Genomic DNA, 22,847 nt, shown 5'->3' with positions numbered 1-22,847 from the left:
TGGTTTATCAAGCTGCATGAGGCACAAATGTCTGCCTTACCCATAACAACCAATCACAGCTCAGCTTTCACTTCTTCCATTTCTGTGATAACATGAAAGCTGAGCTGTGATTGGTTGCTATGTGCACAACAGACATTTGTGTGTCATGCAGACTGATAACCTCAGGATCATTACTCGGTTGTGCTCCACGTGCTCGCTGTTAGCTATGAACACAGCGAGGAATCTCCGCCCTTCCACGTTCTTCCCTCAGCGGTCCTAGCGCATGTTCCGGTGACGTCATTGCTCCGCGACGAGCAGCAAAGCTGCTCTTTCCGGTTCTCCACGTGATCGCTGTTGTACGGCGTGTGCTAAGTTGGATCTGCAAGCATGGCGGATCAGCGTGTGGTGCCCAGTGATCTCTTTCCTCACGTGCTGCAGTTTCTGCGCGACAACCAATTCACCAATGCCGCCAAAGAGTTCGCGAAGGCCACAGGAGTGGTAAGTGACCCAGCCAGCGCTGTGTATAGGCGGCCTGGCTCTGTGTTGTGGAAGCGCTTGGGGCTAGAGCTGTGACCCTTGGATTCTGACACATGGCGCTCTGCTTCCCTCCTCCTCTTGGTGTTTCTTATGGCTGTATCCGGGTGTTCACAAGGTGTTTTCCGATGTTTTATGTAAACTGTAAAGGGATCCAGATTACAGCTGTATTTACTGTATACCTCAGAGATAGGAATAGGGTAATATGGAGCTAGAGGGTCACATCCGGGTAAAGTGGGTTCATTCTGTAGCAAATTTGATCATATTTGATTGTAAAATACAGTGACCCCCGACATACGATCATTTCAACATATGATGGCCTCTCAGAGGCCATCGCATGTTGAAGGCAGCATCAACATACAATGCTTTTGTATGTCGGGGCCATCGCATAAACGGCTATCCGGCAGCACAGACTGCTTCAGCTGCCACCGGATAGCCGTTTACGGTGGTCGGCCGACAATCACTTACCTGTCCTCGGGGCTCCGGCGCGTTCTCTTCGGGATACCCTGCATCATCGGCACTCTCCATCGTCATCACGTTGCTGCGCACTCCGTCCCGTCATCCAATAGGAGCGGCGTGCGTAGCAACGTGATGGCGGCGACGGAGCGCGAGAATGCTGGGGAAGCTGAGGCCTTGCCGGAGCGTCGGGGACGCGGCGACATCCAGGGCAGCGGTGGCGAGTGGGGAGACGTGAGTATAACCTCCAATACCAGTGGTCTTCAAACTGCGGACCTCCAGATGTTGCAAAATTACAACTCCCAGCATGCCCGGACAACCGTTGGCTGTCCGGGCATGCTGGGTGCTAGTTTTGCAACATCTGGAGGTCCGCAGGTTGAAGACCACTGTCCTATACTTTACATTGCACAGATCCCTCAACAAACAATGGTCCATTTGGAACGGATTACCATCGTATGTTGAGGGATCACTGTATAGTACTTCTGGCTGAATAATAACACAGCGGATCTGCCATGCCTGGGCCATCTATTGTACAGTGGGTTGTGTAATAAAGGGGTATTTTCTTTGCTTCGTAACATTTGGTATAAATGGAGTGTTGCCATGCACAAGCTCCATTCAGATGGGAGGACAATCTTCCTTCTGTCTCATGATCAGTGGGGGTCCCATCAGGACCTATGCACTTGCTTCTTATCCTGTGGATATAGCAGTGTATCCCAGAGCTGTTGCAAAACTACAACTCCCAGCATGCCCGGACAAGTCAAAGGCTGTCTGGGCATGATTATAGTTTATTTTGAACTGGAGACACACTGGGAATAACCTTTTGGAGGTGGGAATACCCTTTGAGGGTATGTTCACAGGGGAGGGCTGTATTGTGAGTTTAAGCCACAGCAGAATCTTCGTATCAGAAAATCCACAGTAGATTACGTAGACTCATGTGAACATACCCTTACACTGTGGGTAACTGGAAAGTACACTTATATATTTAAAACTTACCCTGTCGAAAATAGAAGAGTAATCATAAAAATGTTCAGCATCTGCAAACTAGGACAGACGCTGTTTACAGTGATGTATAACTTACCTGGCTTTGTGCAGCCATTTTTCTAATAGCCTCATTGATATCAAGGAAACACAGCACAGGGAACTGTCCATTCTCATCATGTGTATTACTAAGGGAAGATACACCGCTATACCACACACATACATTCGTCTGCAGCATACCTCAAATGGATCAAAACAAGACCAATTTGTGCCAATGTTGCATCTCTTTTTGTTGTAGCCATTTGCATACCTTTTTTGTGCTATATGTATCCCGTTACATACGTTTTAAACGTATGCTTTTCTTCTTCTTAACATGTTAATCTAGGTAAAATCTGTAAAATAACAAAGTATAGAAAGGGAGGTCAGGCTCACAGTGATAATCCAAAATTCTTTTATTTTTTCTTCCAGCATACAAAAAGGTAGAGAAATTAAGTTATGCTTTTAATAGTTCATTTTCTACCTCCTTTGTAATTCTGGAAGAATTTTGGATTATTTTGTGAGCCGGAACTTCCTTTCTTTGGATTTCATCTGGCGGGCACCAAGGTGTTGCTTGCTAATTAACAGGAGCTGTGAGCTGGGCTGCTGGACTGTTTCTGTGCAAATAAAATGTTTAAAGCAGTTCTAGCCTCGTGGCACAGAGAGCGTGGTAGCTAGGTCTCACCATGACTGTAGTGAGGATAAGTTTAAAGAGTACCTGTCATTAAACCATATTTTCTAAACTAACTCAGATTATCCTCTCTAACTACTCCTAACACCCCTCTTTCCCTTAAAAAAAAATTGAGCTTTAAAAAGCTGTGTATAATACTTTGCTCACATTGTGCGATCTCCCGGCAGTAGGAAGGGGGTGTTCCCCAGCAGGTGCAGTGTTATTGAAGCCTGCGAGAGCTGTGCCTCACCATGCACCGCACGCACTTCCTGAGTCCCTGCCAGGCCGGGAGGAGACCAAACTAACTGTTTAACTTGTGCAGGGAACAGAATAGAGCCACCTAGTGGATGTTTTGTTAATCACATTAAAAACATATAAAGGTTGAGAATTTGAAAGCAAAGGGTCTTATAATTACATAAGGAACGATATATTAAAAGTTTAGTTTGGTTACAGGTACTCTTTCAAAAATGTTATTTAATTTACCAATTTTTTTTCTTTTTAACAGAAAGATCAGGGCAGCAATCCATCCTCGCTTCTTGATATATTCAGTGATTGGATTAAGTGAGTAAACCTTTTTTTTTTATACATTACAGAACGTAGGGGTGAACAAAATACTTAAGTTTTTAGTTTATTTACATAGTTAGACTTTTCTTACTGTCATAGAAGGTGTCCAATGATGGCTCACATACATAGAATGGTTTTCCTTTTTATTGTAAGGTCACATATAGCACATCTGCAGTGTATTTGAAGCTGCGGACACGCTACTGACTGCCCCTAGAGTCTGCCTTTTTTGCCAAAGTTTCCTGGTTTGTCTGTTACTACTAGAAATCTACCGCTATGAGCAGACACAGACTGAGCTGCGAGTTGCATGCGCAAGGTCCTCACAGACGTTGTGGCTGCTCAGCCTAGCAGAGGGAGCGACCACAATGTCTGAGTACACTGCACGTGCGCAACTCGCAGCTCAATCTGTGTCTGCTTCTAGTGGCGTATTGCTGGTATTAACAGACAAACCAGAATACTTGAGTAAAGTAGGAGGCAGACTCTAGGGGCAGTCAGTAGAGCCTCTGCAGCATCAAATATGCTGTGGATGCACTACGTGTGACCTTACCCTTAAATGCTCTGTGTTTGACACACGTAGCGTAAATACTGCGTATTTGATGCACGTGCGTATTTCGGTGCAAGCACAGTATATGGGTGTTCTTTATTATTCCCATAGACTTTGCTAGCACAGAAATGTGCATGTGTGTCAAATACGCAGCATTTACACTGTGTGGCCCTACCCTAAGTTTTTATTCCTAACAAAGCCTTAAAGGTGATAGGCACCATCATTGACTAATAAGGTGCTGTTTAAGGCTGAGTTCACAATTGCATAATCATTATTAGAGACTATTTTGCGGGATCTGACTGGAATAAAAAATACCGCAAGCAGTAATTCTTTGACATGGTCGTTCATGCAAATCATTATCCTTTGAGGTGTGTTGCAGAATAGCCGGACTTTTTCTTTTCAATCTTGTTAATTCTAATTATAAATGTAAATGGTATCCATGCAAAGTTTTGGGAAATTAAAAGATATTCAACATTACTACAAATTATGACATGTATAAACCTTTAAGTGCATATTATATGTATTCGTTGAGTCAGTAAAATAAAGACTGGGTATGTCCACCTCAGGTCCATGCTGCACACTTTTATTTATAAGAGGCTAAGATGGAGATTCAGGCACGGAAAGAAAAAAAACAAAAACAAATGCGCAGCTATGTGCAATTATCCCTGGTGGATACAATGAAGGGAAAAGTGTGCTCACTAGAGATGAGCAAACTTACAGTAAATTCGATTCGTCACAAACTTCTCGGCTCGGCAGTTGATGACTTTTCCTGCATAAATTAGTTCAGCTTTCAGGTGCTCCGGTGGGCTGGAAAAGGTGGATACAGTCCTAGGAGACTCTTCCCTAGGAATGTATCCACCTTTTCCAGCCCGCCGGAGCACCTGAAGGCTGAACTCATTTACGCAGGATAAGTAATCAACTGCCGAGCCGAGAAGTTTGTGACGAATCAAATTTACTGTAAGTTAGCTCATCTCTAGTGCTCACCTTATGGTATTGTACTGCGAACACACTGTAGTTCGCCCATTGTCACTGGTTTGTGACTAATTGATGTGGGATGCTGCCCGGCAGTCTGCCGTAGTCCTCTGTAGTGGGCCCGGAGTAGATGCAAGATATCCTCAGAGAGGCGAGGGAGAAAAAAAATGACTGCTTCAGGGGTGTGGAAATTTTATAAAAAACTACTTGTCCACGGGACTAAAATGGAGCAAAATCTACTTGTCCCTCATGACGATCCACTTGTCTGGCCAATTTTCGCTTTTACACTCTCGTTTTTTTTCCTCCTCGCCCTATAATAGCCATAACTACCTACTATAATGACACCTTTTAATTTTTCAATAACATATATTCTCCGAACCAAAAAAAAAAAAAATATTATATATATATAGTGAAATTGTAAAAGATAATTTAGCAGATTTGGTGATTTTTCTTTTCTACGCCATTTACCTTGTGGTCAGATAACATGTTAGTTTTATACTTTATGCGTCTGATTACAGCAATACCAGATTTGTATAGTTTATGTCATGTTTTACTAATTCTGGACTTTTTCAAAATTTTTTAATTGCCATTTTTTAACCCCTGTAGCTTTATTTTTTTTTTTTCCGCATACCAGGCTGTATGAGGGCTCATTTTTTGCGCCATAATCTGTTTTTTGTATCGGTACCATTTTGGTATTGATCTGACTTTTTAATCGCTTTTTAACTTTTTTTTTCTGGGATATTATAAAAATTGCAAATCTGTGGGTTGGTATTTTTTTTACATTTACCGTACGGGATACATAATGTTATATTTTCATAGGTTGTACAATTACGCACGAAGCGATACCAAATATGTTTATTTTTATTATGTTTACATGTTTTTATATAGGAAAAGGGGGTGATTTGAACTTTTAACATGGAAGGGGTTAATGCAGCGGTCTTCAAACTGTGGCCCTCCAGATGGCCCTCCAGCCCGCCAACGGCTGTCCTGGCATGCTGGGAATTGTAGTTTTGGAAGATCTGGAGGGGCACAGTTTGAAGACCACTAGGTTAATGTGTCTTTCAAACTTTTATTAAAATTTTTTTATTTTCTTTATTTATTTTTTACACTTTATTGCACTTATAGGAGGAATCATTAGATTCCTCAGACAGATGAATAGAGTTCTATTGAACTCTATTAATCTGTGTGTTCTGTGATCCATTGATAGAGCCTGGTCCAGCCAGGCTCTATCAACGACAGAGCCGGGACAGGAGGAAGCAGAGGTAAGTCCTCCGGCTACCTCCATAGTGGATCGCCCCCCTGCGATCGCGCTGCGGGGGGGGGGGGGGGGCTGCGATCCACCCCACCCCACTAGCCCACCAGGGAGCATTCAACTGTACCTTTTAGACGCCGCTGTCAGCTTTGACAGCGGCGGCGATCGCTGCATGCTGGCTATTAGCGGCGGCCCCCGGCTGCTGTGAACAGCCGGGGGCTGCAGAGTATGGAGCGGGCAGGAATCCCGAGCCCGCTCCATACATACTGCAGAGTGCCGCATGCATCTCCCCGTGCAGACGTGCGGGGAGTGAAGGCAGAGGACGCGCGGGGAGAAATAAGCCACGCCCCCTCATCCCCCCCCCCCCGAACGTCTGCAGAGCAGGGGAGAGAAGACACATACACAGCTTCTCATCTCCCCTGCTCTGCTTCCGAGGACACAGGCTGCAGCGTATGGAGCGGGCAGGAGTCGGGATCCCGCTCCATACAAACTGCAGATCGCCAACGCACTTGTCAGGTCCGGCCCTGCTTGCCCGAAGCCGGGCTAATGGCCGGACAAATTCACCTGCCCGGCGCCCAAAACTGCTAGTCCCGGGCGTCGGGCGATAGAAATTCCACATCCCTGCTGCTTGTATACGAGAGTTCTTGTCGTACCATAAACTGAGAAAAACCCAAGTGTTTGGTACAAAAAGAGGTTTTATTTTGCCAGAAATTAAAAAACAAAAAAACACCCCCTCTTTGTCAGGTCATGTGGTTGGGGTTGTCCAATGGGCTTCTTATGCGCAGAAAGACTGCAAAAAAATTCAAACTTATTAATAAGAAACAGTAATTCTACTGACATAATAGCACACCGATGTATTAAAAACACATGTACATTATATGTGGGGACAAATCCTCCGGTATTGTTGTTTTGGGCTGTAGATGCCGTGCGTATAACTATAAAGTGTCGGGACCGCAGGCGGCTGCTCCAGGGATCTTGTAGCTATGATTGACATCATGCTGTGTAGCACGTGCATACAGTGCAGCTCACTGGAGATCCGTGAAACAGCTGAGATGGAGAATCAGTTATTACATAACAAAACAATAGTTCTTCCTTTTTTATACCCTTCTCACATACAGTTTTTTATGCTTGGAGTTAATGCAAATTACATTAAGAGCCATACAACCTCTGTTGAACTGTGTGTACAATGGAATCCAACAAAAAACCTTAAGTGGGCACCGTCTGATTCAGAAACTTTTTATATGTTGTACATCTTGGCAAAACTTTAACCTTTCTAATATACTTCATAAGAACATCTTATTTCCTTTTTATTGAAATCCTGGCTTTGTCCAAACTGAAGCACAGGCATGGACAAGTCCAGCAAGTGAGGGGGCTAGCACTCCTGTCTCATAGGACAGGAGAGAGCACAGAGGGGTGCTAGCTCACCGTCACTTACTTGACTTTGTCCATGCCTGTGCTTTAGCTTGGACAAAGCCATGATTTCTATAAAAAATAATAATAAATAAATAGGGATGTCCCCAAAAAACAAAAAAATACTTTTTTTGTTTTTGTTTTGAGGAAGGGCTTTTTTTTTTTTATATATTTAAAGATTGTATCTTATTTAAAGGGGGGGGGGGTTAATTCTGTAGATTGCATACACTGAGCAATGATATGCCATAGCATAGCACTGATAAGTGTTATCGGTGCTATTTTACTACTGCCTGCCATGGCTAGCAGCAGTAAAGGGGCAACGATTGGACAGCATGGTAAGGGACCTCCGGCCGTCCTCACAGCTGATCGAGACACCGCGATTTCACTGCGGTGATCCTGAGCTAACCAGCAGATAACTTCAGGACTCTTAGGTGCCGCAATAAACTTTGATCGCAACGTGTACAGAGATACAGTAGAAAAACATGCTTGTCCGGCCACTGTATTAGCAGTGCAAAATAGAAATGGAAAATGGAGTCCGATCAGGAAACCTGGTACGGGTCAAAAATGAGCTGGCCGTAAACGAGGTGTGAATGCAGCCGAAGACACCCATCGGTAGGCTAGTTACTAGAGATGAGCGAACTTACAGTAAATTCAATTCGTTACGAACTTCTCAGCTCGGCAGTTGATGATTTATCCTGCATAAATAAGTTCAGCTTTCAGGTTCTCTGGTGGGCTGGAGACTCTTTCCTAGGAATGTATCCACCTTTTCCAGCCCACCGGAACACCTGAAGGCTGAACTAATTTACGCAGGATAAGTCATCAACTGCCGAGCCGAAAAGTTCGTAAAGAATCAAATTTACTGTAAGTTCGCTCATCTCTACTAGTTACCACTATTAGAAGTGGACTACATTTTTATCTCATCATTTACATATCATTTCAGGTCCCCAGATTCAAAGAAAAGGAAACATCCTGTAAATGGTCTCCCTGCTAAGAAATCTGCAGAGGAGTCCAGCAGCGATGAGAGCTCAAGTGAAGATGATGAGCCACCTGCAAAGAAAAAAGGTAAAATGGGAAATGGATGGGGTGCTTTTTTCATATTCAGATAGCTGTTACTTTATACTTCTAGAAAAAAAACATTTATTAAATATTTCCTGCAATTTATTTTAGCTGTTGCAGCAGGCAAAAAGCCAGTAGCCAAAGTGCCTCCACCTAAGAAGAAGGCCAAAAGCAGCAGCGAAGACTCCAGTGACGATTCAGACTCTAAAGAAGCTAAGAAAGCTCCTCAGGTATGTTTAATATTTAAGTTTATGTATTTTTGGATCAAGGCAATATCTGTAAGGCAAAACCAGGAGGTACATAAACTGAGAAAGATAAAAAAAATATTGATAGATACTGCACTATGGGGTCCTGTGCCATGCTACAACACTGCCTATGTTTTGATCCTCCTGCTCAACAGGACTGGATACACATTGTAATTTAATTCTTTTCTTAGAAATGAGTGTTTAGAAGTATAAGCTGCACAATCACCATCCCTTCTCACTGTCTGGCCTTTCATAACTCATAAATGCACCTGTGCTCTTCTGGAGGTGTTATCCCTCTTTAACCAAGCAATACCTAACAATACACTGCTCAAAAAAAATAAAAGGGAACACTTGAACAACCCAATGTAACTCCAAGTCAATGACACTTCTGTGAAATCACACTGTCCACTCAGGAAGAAACACTGATTGACAATCAATTTCTCATGCTGTTGTGCAAATGGAACAGACAACAGGTGGAAATTATAGGCAATTAGCAAGACACTCCCAATAAAGGAGTGGTTCTGCAGGTGGTGACCACAGACCACTTCTCAGTTCCTATGCATCCTAGCCGATGTTTTGGTCACTTTTGAATCCTGGCGGTGCTTTCCCTCTAGTGGTAGCATGAGACGTGATAGTCTACAACCCACACAAGTGGCTCAGGTAGTGCAGCTCATCTAGGATGGCACATCAATGCTGTGGCAAGAAGGTTTGCTGCGTCTGTCAACGTAGTGTCCAGAGCATGGAGGCGCTACCAGGAGACGTGGAGGAGGCCATAGGAGGGCAACAACCCAGCAGCAGGACTGCTACCTCCGCCTTTGTGCAAGAAGGAGCAGGAGGAGCACTGCCAGAGCCCTGCAAAATGTGCATGTGTCCACTCAAACATTCAGAAACAGGCTCCATGAGGGTAGAATGAGGGCCAGACGTCCACAGCCCAACACTGTGCAGGATGTTTGGCATTTTCCAGAGAACACCAAGATTGACAAATTTGCTACTGGTGCTCTTCACAGATGAAAGCAGGTTCACACTGAGCACATGTGACAGCGGTCACATAGTCTAGAGATGCCATGGAGAACGTTCTGCTGCCTGCAACATCCTCCAGCATGACCGGTTTGGCGGTGTGTCAGTAATGGTGTGGGGTTGCATTTCTGTGGGGGGGGGCTGCACAGCCCTCCATGTGCTTGCCAGAGGTAGCCAGACTGCTATTAAGTACCGATATGAGATCCTCAGACTCCTTGTGAGACCATATGCTGGTGCGGTTGGCCCTGGGTTCCTCCTAATGCAAGACAATGCTAGACCTCATGTGGCTGGAGTATGTCAGCAGTTCCTGCAAGAGGAAGGCATTGATGCTATGGACTGGCCCGGCCGTTCCCCAGACCTGAATCCAATTGAGCACATCTGGGACATCATGTCTCGCTCCATCCACCAACACCACGTTGCACCACAGACTGTCCAGGAGTTGGCAGATGCTTTAGTCCAGGTCTGGGAGGACATCCCTCAGGAGACCATCCACCACCTCATCAGGATCATGCCCAGGCATTGTAGGGAGGTCATATGGGCACGTGGAGGCCACACACACACTACTGAGCCACATTTTGACTTTTTTTAAGGACATTACATCAAAGTTGGATCAGCCTGTTGTTTGGTTTTCCACTTTGATTTTGAGTGTGACTCCATATCCAGATCTCCATGGTTTGATAAATGTGATTTACATTGATAATTTTTGTGTGATTTTGTTGTCAGCACATTCAACTATGTAAAGACGAAAGTATTTCATACGATTAGTTCATTCATTCAGATCTAGGATGTGTTATCTTAGTGTTCCCTTTATTTTTTTGGAGCAGTGTATTTGTACACTGGCCGTTCTGTACTCTAAAGGCATAAGGGTACAACATGCTACACATGGCTTGTTACAACCTAATATAAAGGATATACAGTGGTCCCTCAGGTTTCAATATTAATTGGTTCCAGGATGACCATTGTATGTTGAGACCAGAACTTTATGGAAACCTGGTAATTGGTTCTAAAGGCACCAAAATGTCATCCAAAAATAGGAAAAAGTGAAAATGTAAGAAAAATAAGTAGATAACTAATATAGATAAAGCAAGTCCTTATATATAAAAGTGAGAAAGATCTGCTGGGAGCTGTAATCACGATGTCAGTGTTTCCCAAGCAGGGAGCCTCCAGCTGTTGCAAAACTATAACTCCCAGCATGCCCGGATAGCCAAAGGCTGTCCGGGCATGATGGGAGTTGCAGTTTTACAACAGCTGGGGGCATTGGCTGTCCGGGCATGATGGGAGTTGCAGTTTTGCAACAGCTGGGGGCACCCTGCTTGGGAAACACTGGTCTATGTAGAGGACAGGAGCTTCTTCAGGGTCCTGAACAGTACACAGTGTCCTAAAAAAGTAACATGGATTCTCCCTCACCTTGTGTCCAAAGGAGCAAGTAATCCTGGTACAGGTAAAGTGTACAGAAGAACATGTAATACCTCCCTGTACTGTAGGGGGTGCTACCAGACATCAGTCAGTGCATACGCTTCAGGAATACAGGGGTTTTACCAGTAAAATGCCCATTCTGATTGGTCGGTTCTTTCAACCATTGAAATGTTTCACAGATCTGGACTGTTTGTACATCGTATGTTAAGTCTGGTTTCAACTTACAATGGTCCAGAAAAGACCATTGTAAGTTGAGGGATCACTGTACATCTTTTTCTTAGTTTAGAATGAGATGGCACTTCAGAATTGTCTTCTATTTCTCTTGATGCATACTATGTAGACTGTAATACAAAACTGTGTATTTCATCCATCAGCTTCTCTTCAGTGTTCATCTTTATTGTATTTATCAGCTGGGCACGCTATCAGGGAGCAGCTTATTGTGGCTTTATGTCCTCTTGGTAGCCTTGGCGGGTGATGAAGGGATATAGTTCACTCATGAGGGGAGTGCTTCCTCAGACAGCTGTGTATATGTGCATGCGCTGCAGTGGTCTGTCAGTTACAAGGGCACAATATTCAGCTGGCAGATCTGCTTTTACATTCATGACTTGCCACATCATGTCACTAATCAATAATTTCAATCAGTGATATTTTTAAATGTCTCAAATTCTTCTGATTCAGCCTTAAAAATCTGCACTGCGTGAAAGTAGCCTTTGAGGATATTTATGAATATATATAATTTCCTTCATAAATTATTCATGGGGTGCAACATCCCAGGATTCCTATTTTCCCCCCTCATTACCATTACATTTTGTATTTAATCAGAAAAAGACCACACCACAGGTGAAGGCAGCAAATGTGAAAACGCCACCACAGAAAAAGACAAAGGACTCCAGCTCTGACTCTAGTAGCTCTGAAGATGAGGCACCGGTTAAAAAGCAGCCACCTGCTGCCAAGTCTCCAGGTAGTTACCTATGTTTTTTTGGTATTAACCCCTTAAGGACTCAGGGTTTTTCCGTTTTTGCACTTTCGTTTTTTTCCTCCTTACCTTTTAAAAATCATAACCCTTTCAATTTTCCGCCTAAAAATCCATATTATGGCTTATTTTTTGCGTCGCCAATTCTACTTTGCAGTGACATTAGTCATTTTACCCAAAAATGCACAGCGAAACGGAAAAAAAAATCATTGTGCGACAAAATCGAAAAAAACCCGCCATTTTGTAACTTTTGGGGGCTTCCGTTTCTACGCAGTGCATATTTCGGTAAAAATTACACCTTATCATCATTCTGTAGGTCCATACGGTTAAAATGATACCCTACTTATATAGGTTTGATTTTGTCGCACTTCTGGAAAAAATCATAACTACCGTATATACTCGAGTATAAGCCGACCCGAGTATAAGCCGAGACCCCTAATTTCAACCCAAAATCCCAGGAAAAGTTATTGACTCGAGTATAAGCCTAGGGTGGGAAATACCTCATCCCCCCCCCTGTCATCATCCAGACCCGTCATTAACATCCTCATCATCCCACACATCCCCCCTTCATCATCCCCTTGTCATCATCCCACACATCCCCTTATCATCCCACACATCCCCCCTTCATCATCCCCTTGTCATCATCCCACACATCCCCTTATCATCCCACACATCCCCCCTTCATCATCCCCTTGTCATCATCCCACACATCCCCTTATCATCCCACACATCCCCCCTTCATCATCCCCTTGTCATCATCCCACACATCCCCTTATCCCACACATCCCCTTCATCATCCCCTTGTCATCATCCCACACATCCCCTTATCCCACACATCCCCCCTTCATCATCCCCTTGTCATCATCCCACACATCCCCTTATCCCACACATCCCCTTATCATCCCACACATCCCCCCTTCATCATCCCCTTGTAATCATCCCACACACCCCCCCCCCTTCATCATCCCCACCCCCCTTCATCATCCCCACACCCCCCCCTTCATCATCCCACACACCCCCCTTCATCATCCTCTTCTCATCATTCGCCCTCAGTGGTCTTCAACCTGCGGACCTCCAGAGGTTTCAAAACTACAACTCCCAGCAAGCCCGGGCAGCCATCGGCTGTCCGGGCTTGCTGGGAGTTGTAGTTTTGAAACCTCCGGAGGTCCGCAGGTTGAAGACCACTGCGGCCTTCAACATGCGGACCTCCAGAGGTTTCAAAACTACAACTCCCAGCAAGCCCGGGCAGCCATCGGCTGTCCGGGCTTGCTGGGAGTTGTAGTTTTGAAACCTCCGGAGGTCCGCAGGTTGAAGACCACTGCGGCCTTCAACATCATCCAGCCCCCTCTCACCCCCCTTTAGTTCCGAGTACTCACCTCCGCTCGGCGCTGGTCCGGTCCTGCAGGGCTGTCCGGTAAGGAGGTGGTCCGGTGAGGAGGTGGTCCGGGCTGCTATCTTCACCGGGGGCGCCTCTTCTCCGCGCTTCCGGCCCGGAATAGAGCCGTTGCCTAGACAACGACGCATCTGCGTCGTTGTTAAGGCAACGTGACTATTCTGAGGCCGGGCCCGAAGCGCTTAGAAGAGGCCTCCCCGGTGAAGATAGCAGCCCGGACCACCTCCTCACCGAACCACCTCCTCACCGGACAGCCCTGCAGGACCGGACCAGCGCCGAGCGGAGGTGAGTACTCGGAACTAAAGGGGGTGAGAGGGGGCTGGATGATGTTGAAGGCCGCAGTGGTCTTCAACCTGCGGACCTCCGGAGGTTTCAAAACTACAACTCCCAGCAAGCCCGGACAGCCGATGGCTGCCCTGGCTTGCTGGGAGTTGTAGTTTTGAAACCTCTGGAAGTCCGCAGGTTGAAGACCACTGCGGGTGGGGGAGTTCACTCGAGTATAAGCCGAGGGGGGTGTTTTCAGCACGAAAAATCGTGCTGAAAAACTCTGCTTATACTCGAGTATATACGGTACATGCAGGAAAATTTATACGTTTAAAAATGTCATCTTCTGACCCCTATAACTTTTTTATTTTTCCACGTACAGGGCGGTATGAGAACTCCTTTTTTGCCCCGTCATCTGAAGTTTTTATCGGTATGATTTTTGTTTTGATCGGACTTTTTGATCACTTTTTATTCATTTTTTAATGGTATAAAAAGTGACCAAAATAAGCTTTTTTGGACTTTGGAATTTTTTTGCGCGTACGCCATTGACCGTGCGGTTTAATTAATGATATATTTTTATAGTTCGGACATTTACGCACGCGGCGATACCACACATGTTTATTATTTTTTTTTTACACTGTTATTTTTTTTATGGGAAAAGGGGGGTGATTCAAACTTTTATTAGGGAAGGGGTTAAATGACTTTTATTAACACTTTTTTTTTAACTTTTTTTGCAGTGTTATAGGTCCCATAGGGACCTATAACACTGCACACACTGATCTCTCATCCTGATCACAGGCGTGTATTAACACGCCTGTGATCAGTGTTATCGGCGCTTGACTGCTCCTGCCTGGATCTCAGGCACGGAGCAGTCATTCGCTGATCGGACACCGAGGAGGCAGGTAAGGGCCCTCCCGGTGTCCGGTCAGCTGTTCGGGACGCCGCGATTTCACCGGGTCACTTTCACTTTAGAAGTCAGCTTTGACAGCCGCATTTCTAAAGGGTTAATACCGCACATCGCCGTGATCGGCAATGTGTGGCATTAGCCGCGGGTCCCGGCCGTTGATGAGCGCCGGGACCGACGCGATATGATGCGGGATCGCGGCGCGATCCCACTTCATATCGCGGGAGTCGGCGCAGGACGTAAAAATACGTCCTGCGTCGTTAAGGGGTTAAAGGAAAAATGTCAGATGTTTTCTCCCGCACTATCCTCAGGTACCGATGAATAGTGCAGGAGACGCTGATTCCTAAGTGCCCTACCTTGCCCTGATCCGCTCGGCCGTTCGCCCGCAATAGTAGTTTTATTATATGTGGAAATCTTGCTGTAACTGGCACGGGCGGGGCTTCTGCGCTTAACTGGCACTGATGTCAGTGCCGCTTATGAATATTTATCCTCCCCCTCCCCCCAGCTCTCCCTTTCTTCGCCGCTCTTAACTGGAGGGAGTGGGGATAAATATTCAGAAGCGGCGCTGACGTCCGTGCCAGTTAAGATGCAGAAGCCCCGCCCATGCCAGTTACAGCAAGATTTCCACATATAATAAAACTGCAATTGCGGGCGAACGGCCGGCCGAATCCAGGCAAGGTAGGGCTCATTGGAATCAGCGTTTCCCGCACTATCCATCAGTACCTGTGGATAGTGCGGGAGAAAAAATTTGACAGTTTTCCTTTTACAGCAGATTTAAAGGGGTTTTTTAGCAAAAAGTTTATAAAGAATTGTGCCCAGGCAAAAGAAAAAAAAGCCTATACTTATCTCCCATGCTCCTCCATTATCACTGCAGTCAGCCTCCGCTAAACTTCACTTCCTGGTGCTGTGGTCAATACATTGTGTTGCTGCAAAGCCACCCCAGCACCAGGAAGTGTTTTTTATTTATTTATTTATTTATTTATTCTTTAAGCTGAGACTGGGTGCTAGGGTTACCATGACATTGTGCTGCTCAGTCATTCAATGGTTGCAATGGTGTCTTGTCTCAGCCAACTTCTTTTACAGTTAACTCCCATACAGATTTTTACACTTGCAGCCTGGGCACTCTTAAATATTAAGGGGGTTATACGGAAGGAGGGAAATAATACTTTTCATTGCATTTGTGCTCCCTTCTGTCTCAGAAGTATAACTTTCTATACAGATGGACGTGTACCACATCATGATCACCGCTTTGCTTGGTAAGAAGTTTATGTAATTTAATTAAGAATGTTGGCCATATGTGTTAATTTTTTGTAGCCGCAAAGACTACACCGGTGGCAAAGACTGCTGCAGCAAAAGGTAGAAAATCTGACACTAGCAGCAGCGAAGAGTCTGAGGATAGCACGCCAGCAAAGGTAGAGTACTATTATGAGTAGTTGTATTACACATTGCCATGTAACCTACCTGTTATAGTGATATTCAACATTTTTGTTTGTATTTTGTACATGGTGCAGACAGCCGCTGTAAAGACTCCACTGGCCAAGTCCCCTGCAGTTCCTCCAGTTAAGAATGTAGCCAAGGGCAAAAAAAGCTCTAGCAGTGAAGATTCTTCTGACAGCTCTGAAGATGAAGCCCCAGCTGCAAAGCCGAAACCAAAACCTGGTAAAAGATCTTTCCCCTTCACCTGCTTTTAGCTTTGTGCCAAAACTGTTGGCACAAGTATCCTTAAAGGAGATTCCCTGCCTATTGTTTAAATCAGTTTTTTGTTAACCATATTTTTCATGGACTTTTAGTTTTTCCAATTTTTCTTTCTTCAAACCCAGAAAACTGTCCAGAGGAGGAGCCAATCCCATAGCAAACCTCTCCTCCTCTGGACAGTTCCTGACATGGACAGAGGTGTCATCAGAGAGCACTGTGGTCAGACAGAAATTAAATTTAAAAAAGAAAATAACTTCCTCTGGAGCATACAGCAGCTGATAAGTACTGGAAGGATTAAGATTTTTAAATATAAAAATTTACAAGTCTGTTTAACTTTCTGGCACCAGTTAAAAAATGTTTTCCAGCGGAGTCCCCCTGTAACACCAGTGTATAGTTGTTGCTCAAATTCAGCATTCTGTAAAATGATCTTAGAAAAGGTCAGACAATGCTGACCTTTATAAATCAGTCGGGTCCATCAGGTGGTGCTAGTATCTGTCATGCAATAGATCTCTTACTGTGTTGTGGCTTCCATTGTAAACAAGCCATAATTCTAAAGTATAGAGAGCCTAAAGCAGTCTTAAGATGACAATGTGGAGTGACACTTGTGTCTATTTAGGTAAAGCATCTGTTATACAGTCGCACATCCTGACCTGGCTACAAGTCTAATGACTAGAAAGACTGAAAGTATTAGAGAGATGTATGTATTATGCTGTTTTGAGATCGGTCTTATTCAGGTCTTATATAAATGTGGAGACATTCATATTTGGCCACAGAGTATTATTTAGTACATTAACCCTGACGAAAATCAGAACAAGAAATTCCATTAGAATTTTTCAGGTTTGGCTCTCGTATTTCTTCATATGGTCGGCATAGAAATCTGACTTGTTAGTATGCTTGTATTTGTTACAATGGAAGCAAATACAACATTGTGCCCAATTTATTCAGAGTTTTCTTTTTCTTTGTATTTTAAGGTGCTTACAGTGCTGTTCCTCCCCCTGCTGTGATTAAGAAAGTAGGCGGAAAAGCTCCTCCAGCGGCAAATGCTAAAAAAGCAGAAAGCAGCAGTGACTCTTCAGACAGTGACGAGGCAGAACCACCAGCGAAAAAAGGTGAATTCATTTTTATACCCAAGAGGGCTTGGCGCACCATGACACACCCTAACTTCATAAACAAGAAGCGAGCAGGCAGGACCTTACCACTAATGGCAGACATCAGCAATCCTGCTGATGTCTGCCAGTAACCCTTTAGTTGCCATTAGCAATACAGTTAACAGTACCTAAAGCAAATTATGTCCTTGTGAGACTAATCGGCCCACCCGCAGCACGATGAGTCAAAATGACTGCATGGCAATCAAGATTTCTCTAAATGGAAAAAAAAGTAAAGTTTTTACAAACATATATAAGCCCCTCCCCCACTAAATACCAACTTTTCCTATTTTACAAATTAAAAAGTAAAGAAAAATAAATTTAAAAATGTGAAACAAAAATTGAGAAACAGAAACCTAGCAGTACATTCACAATTTGTATTTTGATCTACTTGCTTTACAGCATAAAAACCAACAGGTTGTTAGTATACATTTTGATCAAAAGTACAAGCCCACTCGCCACATCAAGGCCACCTAGTCGGAGTTGGTCCCTACTCTAACACTGGCGTATCACCGGGCGGCGATCACTGCCTCTGCAGCTGCAAGCCCACAGGGGGAATGACCTAGTGGCCAGGCAGCCCCACTGCTGCCCGACCAAGCCCCTGGCTCTGGGACACACAAAGCATCACAGAAACAATGGCCAACACAGAAAACCACACCATTGTGAACACCTACCAGAGGGCTGAGAGAATATAAGGAGGAAACCCTTATGTAGTCTCCTGCTGATTGAAAACGCCTGAGCCGAATGGGTGGACTGCTGGCTATGAAAGAGAGGATAGACTACAAATGTAAAAAAAAAAAAAAAAAAAAATGATATTAACCCTCTCATGACCCAGCAAATTTTTATTTTTTTTTAAACCTGTTTTTTTCCTACTAACATTCAAAGATGCAAAACTTATTTTTGCAATGACAAACTTGTATTGGTGCCTTTTATTTCTTTTGTCCATATTTTTTTTTAATATCATATAATGTATTCGAGCCAGAAAAAAAATTTATGTATCGCAAAATTGAAATAAAAAAAATTGTGGATTTTTTTTCCAATTTCATAATAATGTAAATTTGACATGCCAACTTTATTCTATGGGTCAGTGCGATTCCAATGATACCAAACTTTAATATTTTTCTTTTCGTTTTATGGTGGAAAAAAATGAAAAATTAGAAACTTGACATTAAACAAACTTTTTTTTTTTTTTTTTTTCTTTTTCGTATTCTTACCAGTATAACTTTTTTTATTTTTCAACCTACTATGTGTCAGTCAGGGTTTAATATTTGCGTCACGAGCTAAAGTTTTTAACAGTACCACTTTTTTTTTTTTTTCTAGGGCATGTTGTAACCAAAAATCAGCCATTTTGGCACTTTTGCGCTTACGCTGTTCACTGTGCAATAGAGATGAGCAAACTTACAGTAAATTCGATTAGTCACAAACTTCTCGGCTCGGCAGTTGATGGCTTTTCCTGCATAAATTAGTTCAGCTTTCAGGTGCTCCGGTGGGCTGGAAAAGGTGGATACAGTCCTAGGAAAGAGTCTCCGAGGACTGTATCCACCTTTTCCAGCCCACCGGAGCACCTGAAAGCTGAACTAATTTATGCAGGAAAAGTCATCAACTGCCGAGCCGAGAAGTTCGTGACGAATCGAATTTACTGTAAGTTCACTCATCTCTACTGTGCAAGATCGATAACATCATAACTTAATAGTTATATTTTTAAACATTATATATATATATATATATATATATATATATATATATATTTATTATTATTATTATTATTATTAATTTTATTATTTTATTATTATTATTATTTTATTATTATTATTATTTTATTATTATTATTTTATTATTATTATTTTATTATTATTATTTTATTATTATTATTTTATTATTATTATTTTATTATTATATTTTTTTTTTTTTTTTTTTTTTTTTTTGCCCTCTTTGGGCCTATCATAAGCCATCTTTAGATGGCTTACATAGATCAGTGTAATGCTTTTGTAAAACATTTATCTAGGTTTTCTGCACTGAATTGTTAAGGGCTGCCAATGGCAGCCTTCAAGCAATTACAGAGCCAGTGAAGCTCAAGGAACAAAATGTAAGTCCCTGGGCTTCCCTAGCAACACATAGTCTCCGGGGCGATGTGACCACTAAACACTAGGGAATAGCGGCACTGAATGTTTAAAAGCCCTGATCTTTATAGCTCACAGTATTTATCCAGTTAACTGACTGACATCGGAGCGATCTAAGAGGTCTGTCATTACCGGCCGATGTCTGATAACAGCGGGTATCTCCCGGTTATGATGCGGACCTGACCCGCGGGCCCGCATCGTGAGCGGCCACCTGACCCATGACGTACAGGTATGTCATGGGTGGGAAAGGGGTTAAATAAACATTTGGTGCTGTGTGGGGTAATTATTAAAATCTTATGTTGATGATTCTGTACAGTGAATGGCATGAATGAATTTGAAAAACTACCTAAGTCCAAAATTGCATTTTTTCACATGCCAGAAAAAAAGTGAATAAAAAAATTATATTCACGGTGGTATCGATAAAAACTACAGATCGTAACGCAAAAATGAGCCCTTATACAGCACTGTGTAAGGCAAAAAATAAGATTGACCCACAGGATGAAGGGAACATGTAATGTCATTATTTATTTTTTTCTATGAATTGCACTGTGTAAGAACGAAACCAAATGTTACAAAAAAGTAGTTTTTTTTATTTTTTATTCTCATTATTGAATATTAAATTTAACAGTGGAAAATAAATTTCTTATTTTAGAATTTTCTAACATCATTTAGACATTTCAGAAAATTGTAAATTTGTAAACCCTCATGGGCAGGGTCCCCCCTTTTCACTGTACCAGTATTTTTATTTCATGTTTGTTTAATCCCATATTGTATGTACTGCATCCTGAAATTAATGGTGCCTTCATATCGTTTAAAAGGAAGCTGAAAGCGGATTTTTTTTTATTTTATTTTTTTTAAGTCCATACAAACAGCTGTTTTTTTAGTGGTGTAGTGGTTTTGCGCTGATTTTGTTTGTTAGGATTTGTAAAATTATGTTTTTTAGGAGCTACAATTGACTTTTTGTTGCCTCTGTGATTTAATTGATTTTTGTAGGTAAGGCCACTCCGGCCAAATCCCCTGCACAGGCTGCGAAACCGGCTGCAAAACCAGCTGCTAAAAAAGCCAAAGAATCATCCAGTGATACAGGTTAGTTTTGCAAATTGTTGGGGCTTTTCCCTTCTACGTTGGCGTTGACTCATGAAGACTCCTTTTTATAAAAATAAGGCTGATGTCGTAATCAGCTGATTGCTGTGCGTTGCTTCATATATCATTTGTATATTATATCCTGGCATGGCTGTGCAGGGTCCAGCAGTGCAGGAGCCCCTCTTATAGAGTTGCTCTCCATTCTGGCACATAGAGGGTACTTAAAGGGAACCAATCATCAGATTGGGGGCGCTCCTGCCTGCGGGGATGGTAAGGATATGAACTTATAAACTAGTACCCGCCAGTCCTCCAAGTAGTCCTCTGGGCGGGGAGCTCCTCTCACCTACTTCGGCTGATGACGACGCCCCAACTGCTTGATTGAGGGGCCACATCATCACTCTGCTCACTGAACAGACGGAGCAGAGCTATGACGCGGCCCATCCATCAAGCCGAAGGGGCATTGTTGCCGGCTGAGGACACAGGACTAGGTGAGAGGAGCTCCCCTCCCAGGGGACTACTTACGGGGCTGTCGGGAACTAGTTGATAAGTTCATATCCTCACCATCCCTGCAGGCAGGAATGTCCCCAGGGTATGGTGAGGATAAAGTTTTTACCCTATATAACGCTTTGCCAAGCGTGTTATAGGGTAAAATGTGATGATTGGTTCCCTTTTAATGATATTCTCTACAATCCACTGTCTTTCAAATACTTTTTTTTTTTTTCCCCTTCACTACATTGAGTGTAAAAAAAAAAAAAAAAAAAAAAAATATATATATATATATATATATATATATATATATATATATATATATATATATATATTAATTTGTGCCTTAACAATTAAGTGTGCCTTAATTTACTTGGGGTGGGGGGAATTCATGTAATTAAATCAAATATTTTTTAGAATGTAATTTTATTTCCGTAGACTCAAGTGACGAAGATGAGAAAAAGTCATCTAAACCAGCTGTGAAAACTGCTGCTGGTAAGGTCTCCACACCTTCAGCACAGAAAAGTACACCTGTAAGTAATGCTGCAAAGCCCACACAGGCCAAAAAGGACTCCAGTTCTTCTGACAGTTCTGGTGAGTATTTGCTATCTTGAAGTATTTTTTCAGATGCACAGTTATTTACACTTGATTCTTAGTGGGCGGGCTCTAGATCTTGGGATAGGTATGGATTCCAGAGCTGGGACCTTCATCTGGACTTTTGGGGGGAAATTTATCAAAACCTGTGCAGGGGAAAAGTTGACCAGTTGCACTAAGTGAAACTAATCAGATTGCTTCACTTATTTTTGAGACCTTTTCAAAAAAATTTACTTATCTGGTTGATATGCGAAACTGCTCCACTTTCCCTCTGCAATGGTTTTGATAAATCTCACCCTTAGGGTCCATTCACACGTACAGTATCCTGCGCAGAGTTGATGCGCAAGATTTGAAGCTGTGTTCAGTCATTTAGTTTACATTGAAATCTTCAGTAGAAAATCCTGCGCATCAAATCTGTACAGAATACTGTACGTGTGAATAGACCATTAAGGTATATCCTGTAAATTTGGCATAAATGTCACCATGGGGCCACTCTTTGCCTGATTTGTGGCTGCCAGAATTGGTTGGGAAGCCAAATACAGCCAGGAAAACTGTTCCAAAATTCGCATTGCTCCCATAGACATCAATGGCAATTATGCAGACATCGAGCTGCACTGTTAACAACTATGCGTGACTGAGAGCTCTGATTTTAGCATGGAGCCCTGTATCAGTCCGGCAAAGCAGGGTGGTGGTTGGAAAGAGTAGGCATGCCTCTGAAGCTGAGCACCCACTCTGTTTAGCTGCAGAAAAAAAAACATTTAATTTTCTAAGTTTGTAAAAGCCCATCAGCAGAGCTAAAGGTATCATTGGATTATACCTTTTGTGACTGCTCTGTTGGGGTTTGCTGCTCTGTACTTGGTATGAAGCTGATAGTATGTAATAAAAAAATAAAAAGTTTTAAGTGGTATTTGCATCTTGGCTTGTTAGTCACTTTATGGATATGGTATGATAAGCTGATCAGTTGGGGTCTGATCGCTGGGACCTCCACCAAACCCGAGAACAGAGACCGAAAGTAAATGTACTTAATAGAGTGCACCGCATTCGCTATGTATAGAGGATAACAG

The 22,847-nt window shown here is 43.1% G+C and overlaps 1 protein-coding gene across 3 annotated transcripts in view; it reads left to right on the top strand.

Annotated features, from left to right (window-relative positions):
• The first annotated feature begins 220 nt into the window (after positions 1–220).
• Positions 221–22,847, top strand: part of NOLC1 (nucleolar and coiled-body phosphoprotein 1) — a 35,685-nt gene continuing 13,058 nt past the window's right edge. Inside the window, exons 1-10 of one of the 3 annotated variants that reach the window (XM_056530582.1) lie at positions 221–477; positions 3,159–3,214; positions 8,333–8,454; positions 8,560–8,678; positions 11,949–12,087; positions 15,978–16,072; positions 16,172–16,319; positions 17,327–17,464; positions 20,614–20,706; positions 21,628–21,783. In XM_056530582.1, coding sequence (XP_056386557.1) covers positions 367–477; positions 3,159–3,214; positions 8,333–8,454; positions 8,560–8,678; positions 11,949–12,087; positions 15,978–16,072; positions 16,172–16,319; positions 17,327–17,464; positions 20,614–20,706; positions 21,628–21,783 — 1,177 coding nt within the window. In that variant the 5' untranslated portion in view covers positions 221–366. Of the gene's footprint in view, positions 478–3,158; positions 3,215–8,332; positions 8,455–8,557; positions 8,679–11,948; positions 12,088–15,974; positions 16,073–16,171; positions 16,320–17,326; positions 17,465–20,613; positions 20,707–21,627; positions 21,784–22,847 lie in introns of those variants that run through there. The other 2 variants (XM_056530581.1, XM_056530583.1) reach the window with 2 other exon arrangements.

The sequence above is a fragment of the Hyla sarda genome, chromosome 7, assembly GCF_029499605.1.
Source record: "Hyla sarda isolate aHylSar1 chromosome 7, aHylSar1.hap1, whole genome shotgun sequence".
Classification (NCBI taxonomy): Eukaryota; Metazoa; Chordata; class Amphibia; order Anura; family Hylidae; genus Hyla; species Hyla sarda.
The sequence above is the reverse complement of the archived record's forward strand: the minus strand, read 5'-3'. Positions and strand labels throughout refer to the sequence as shown.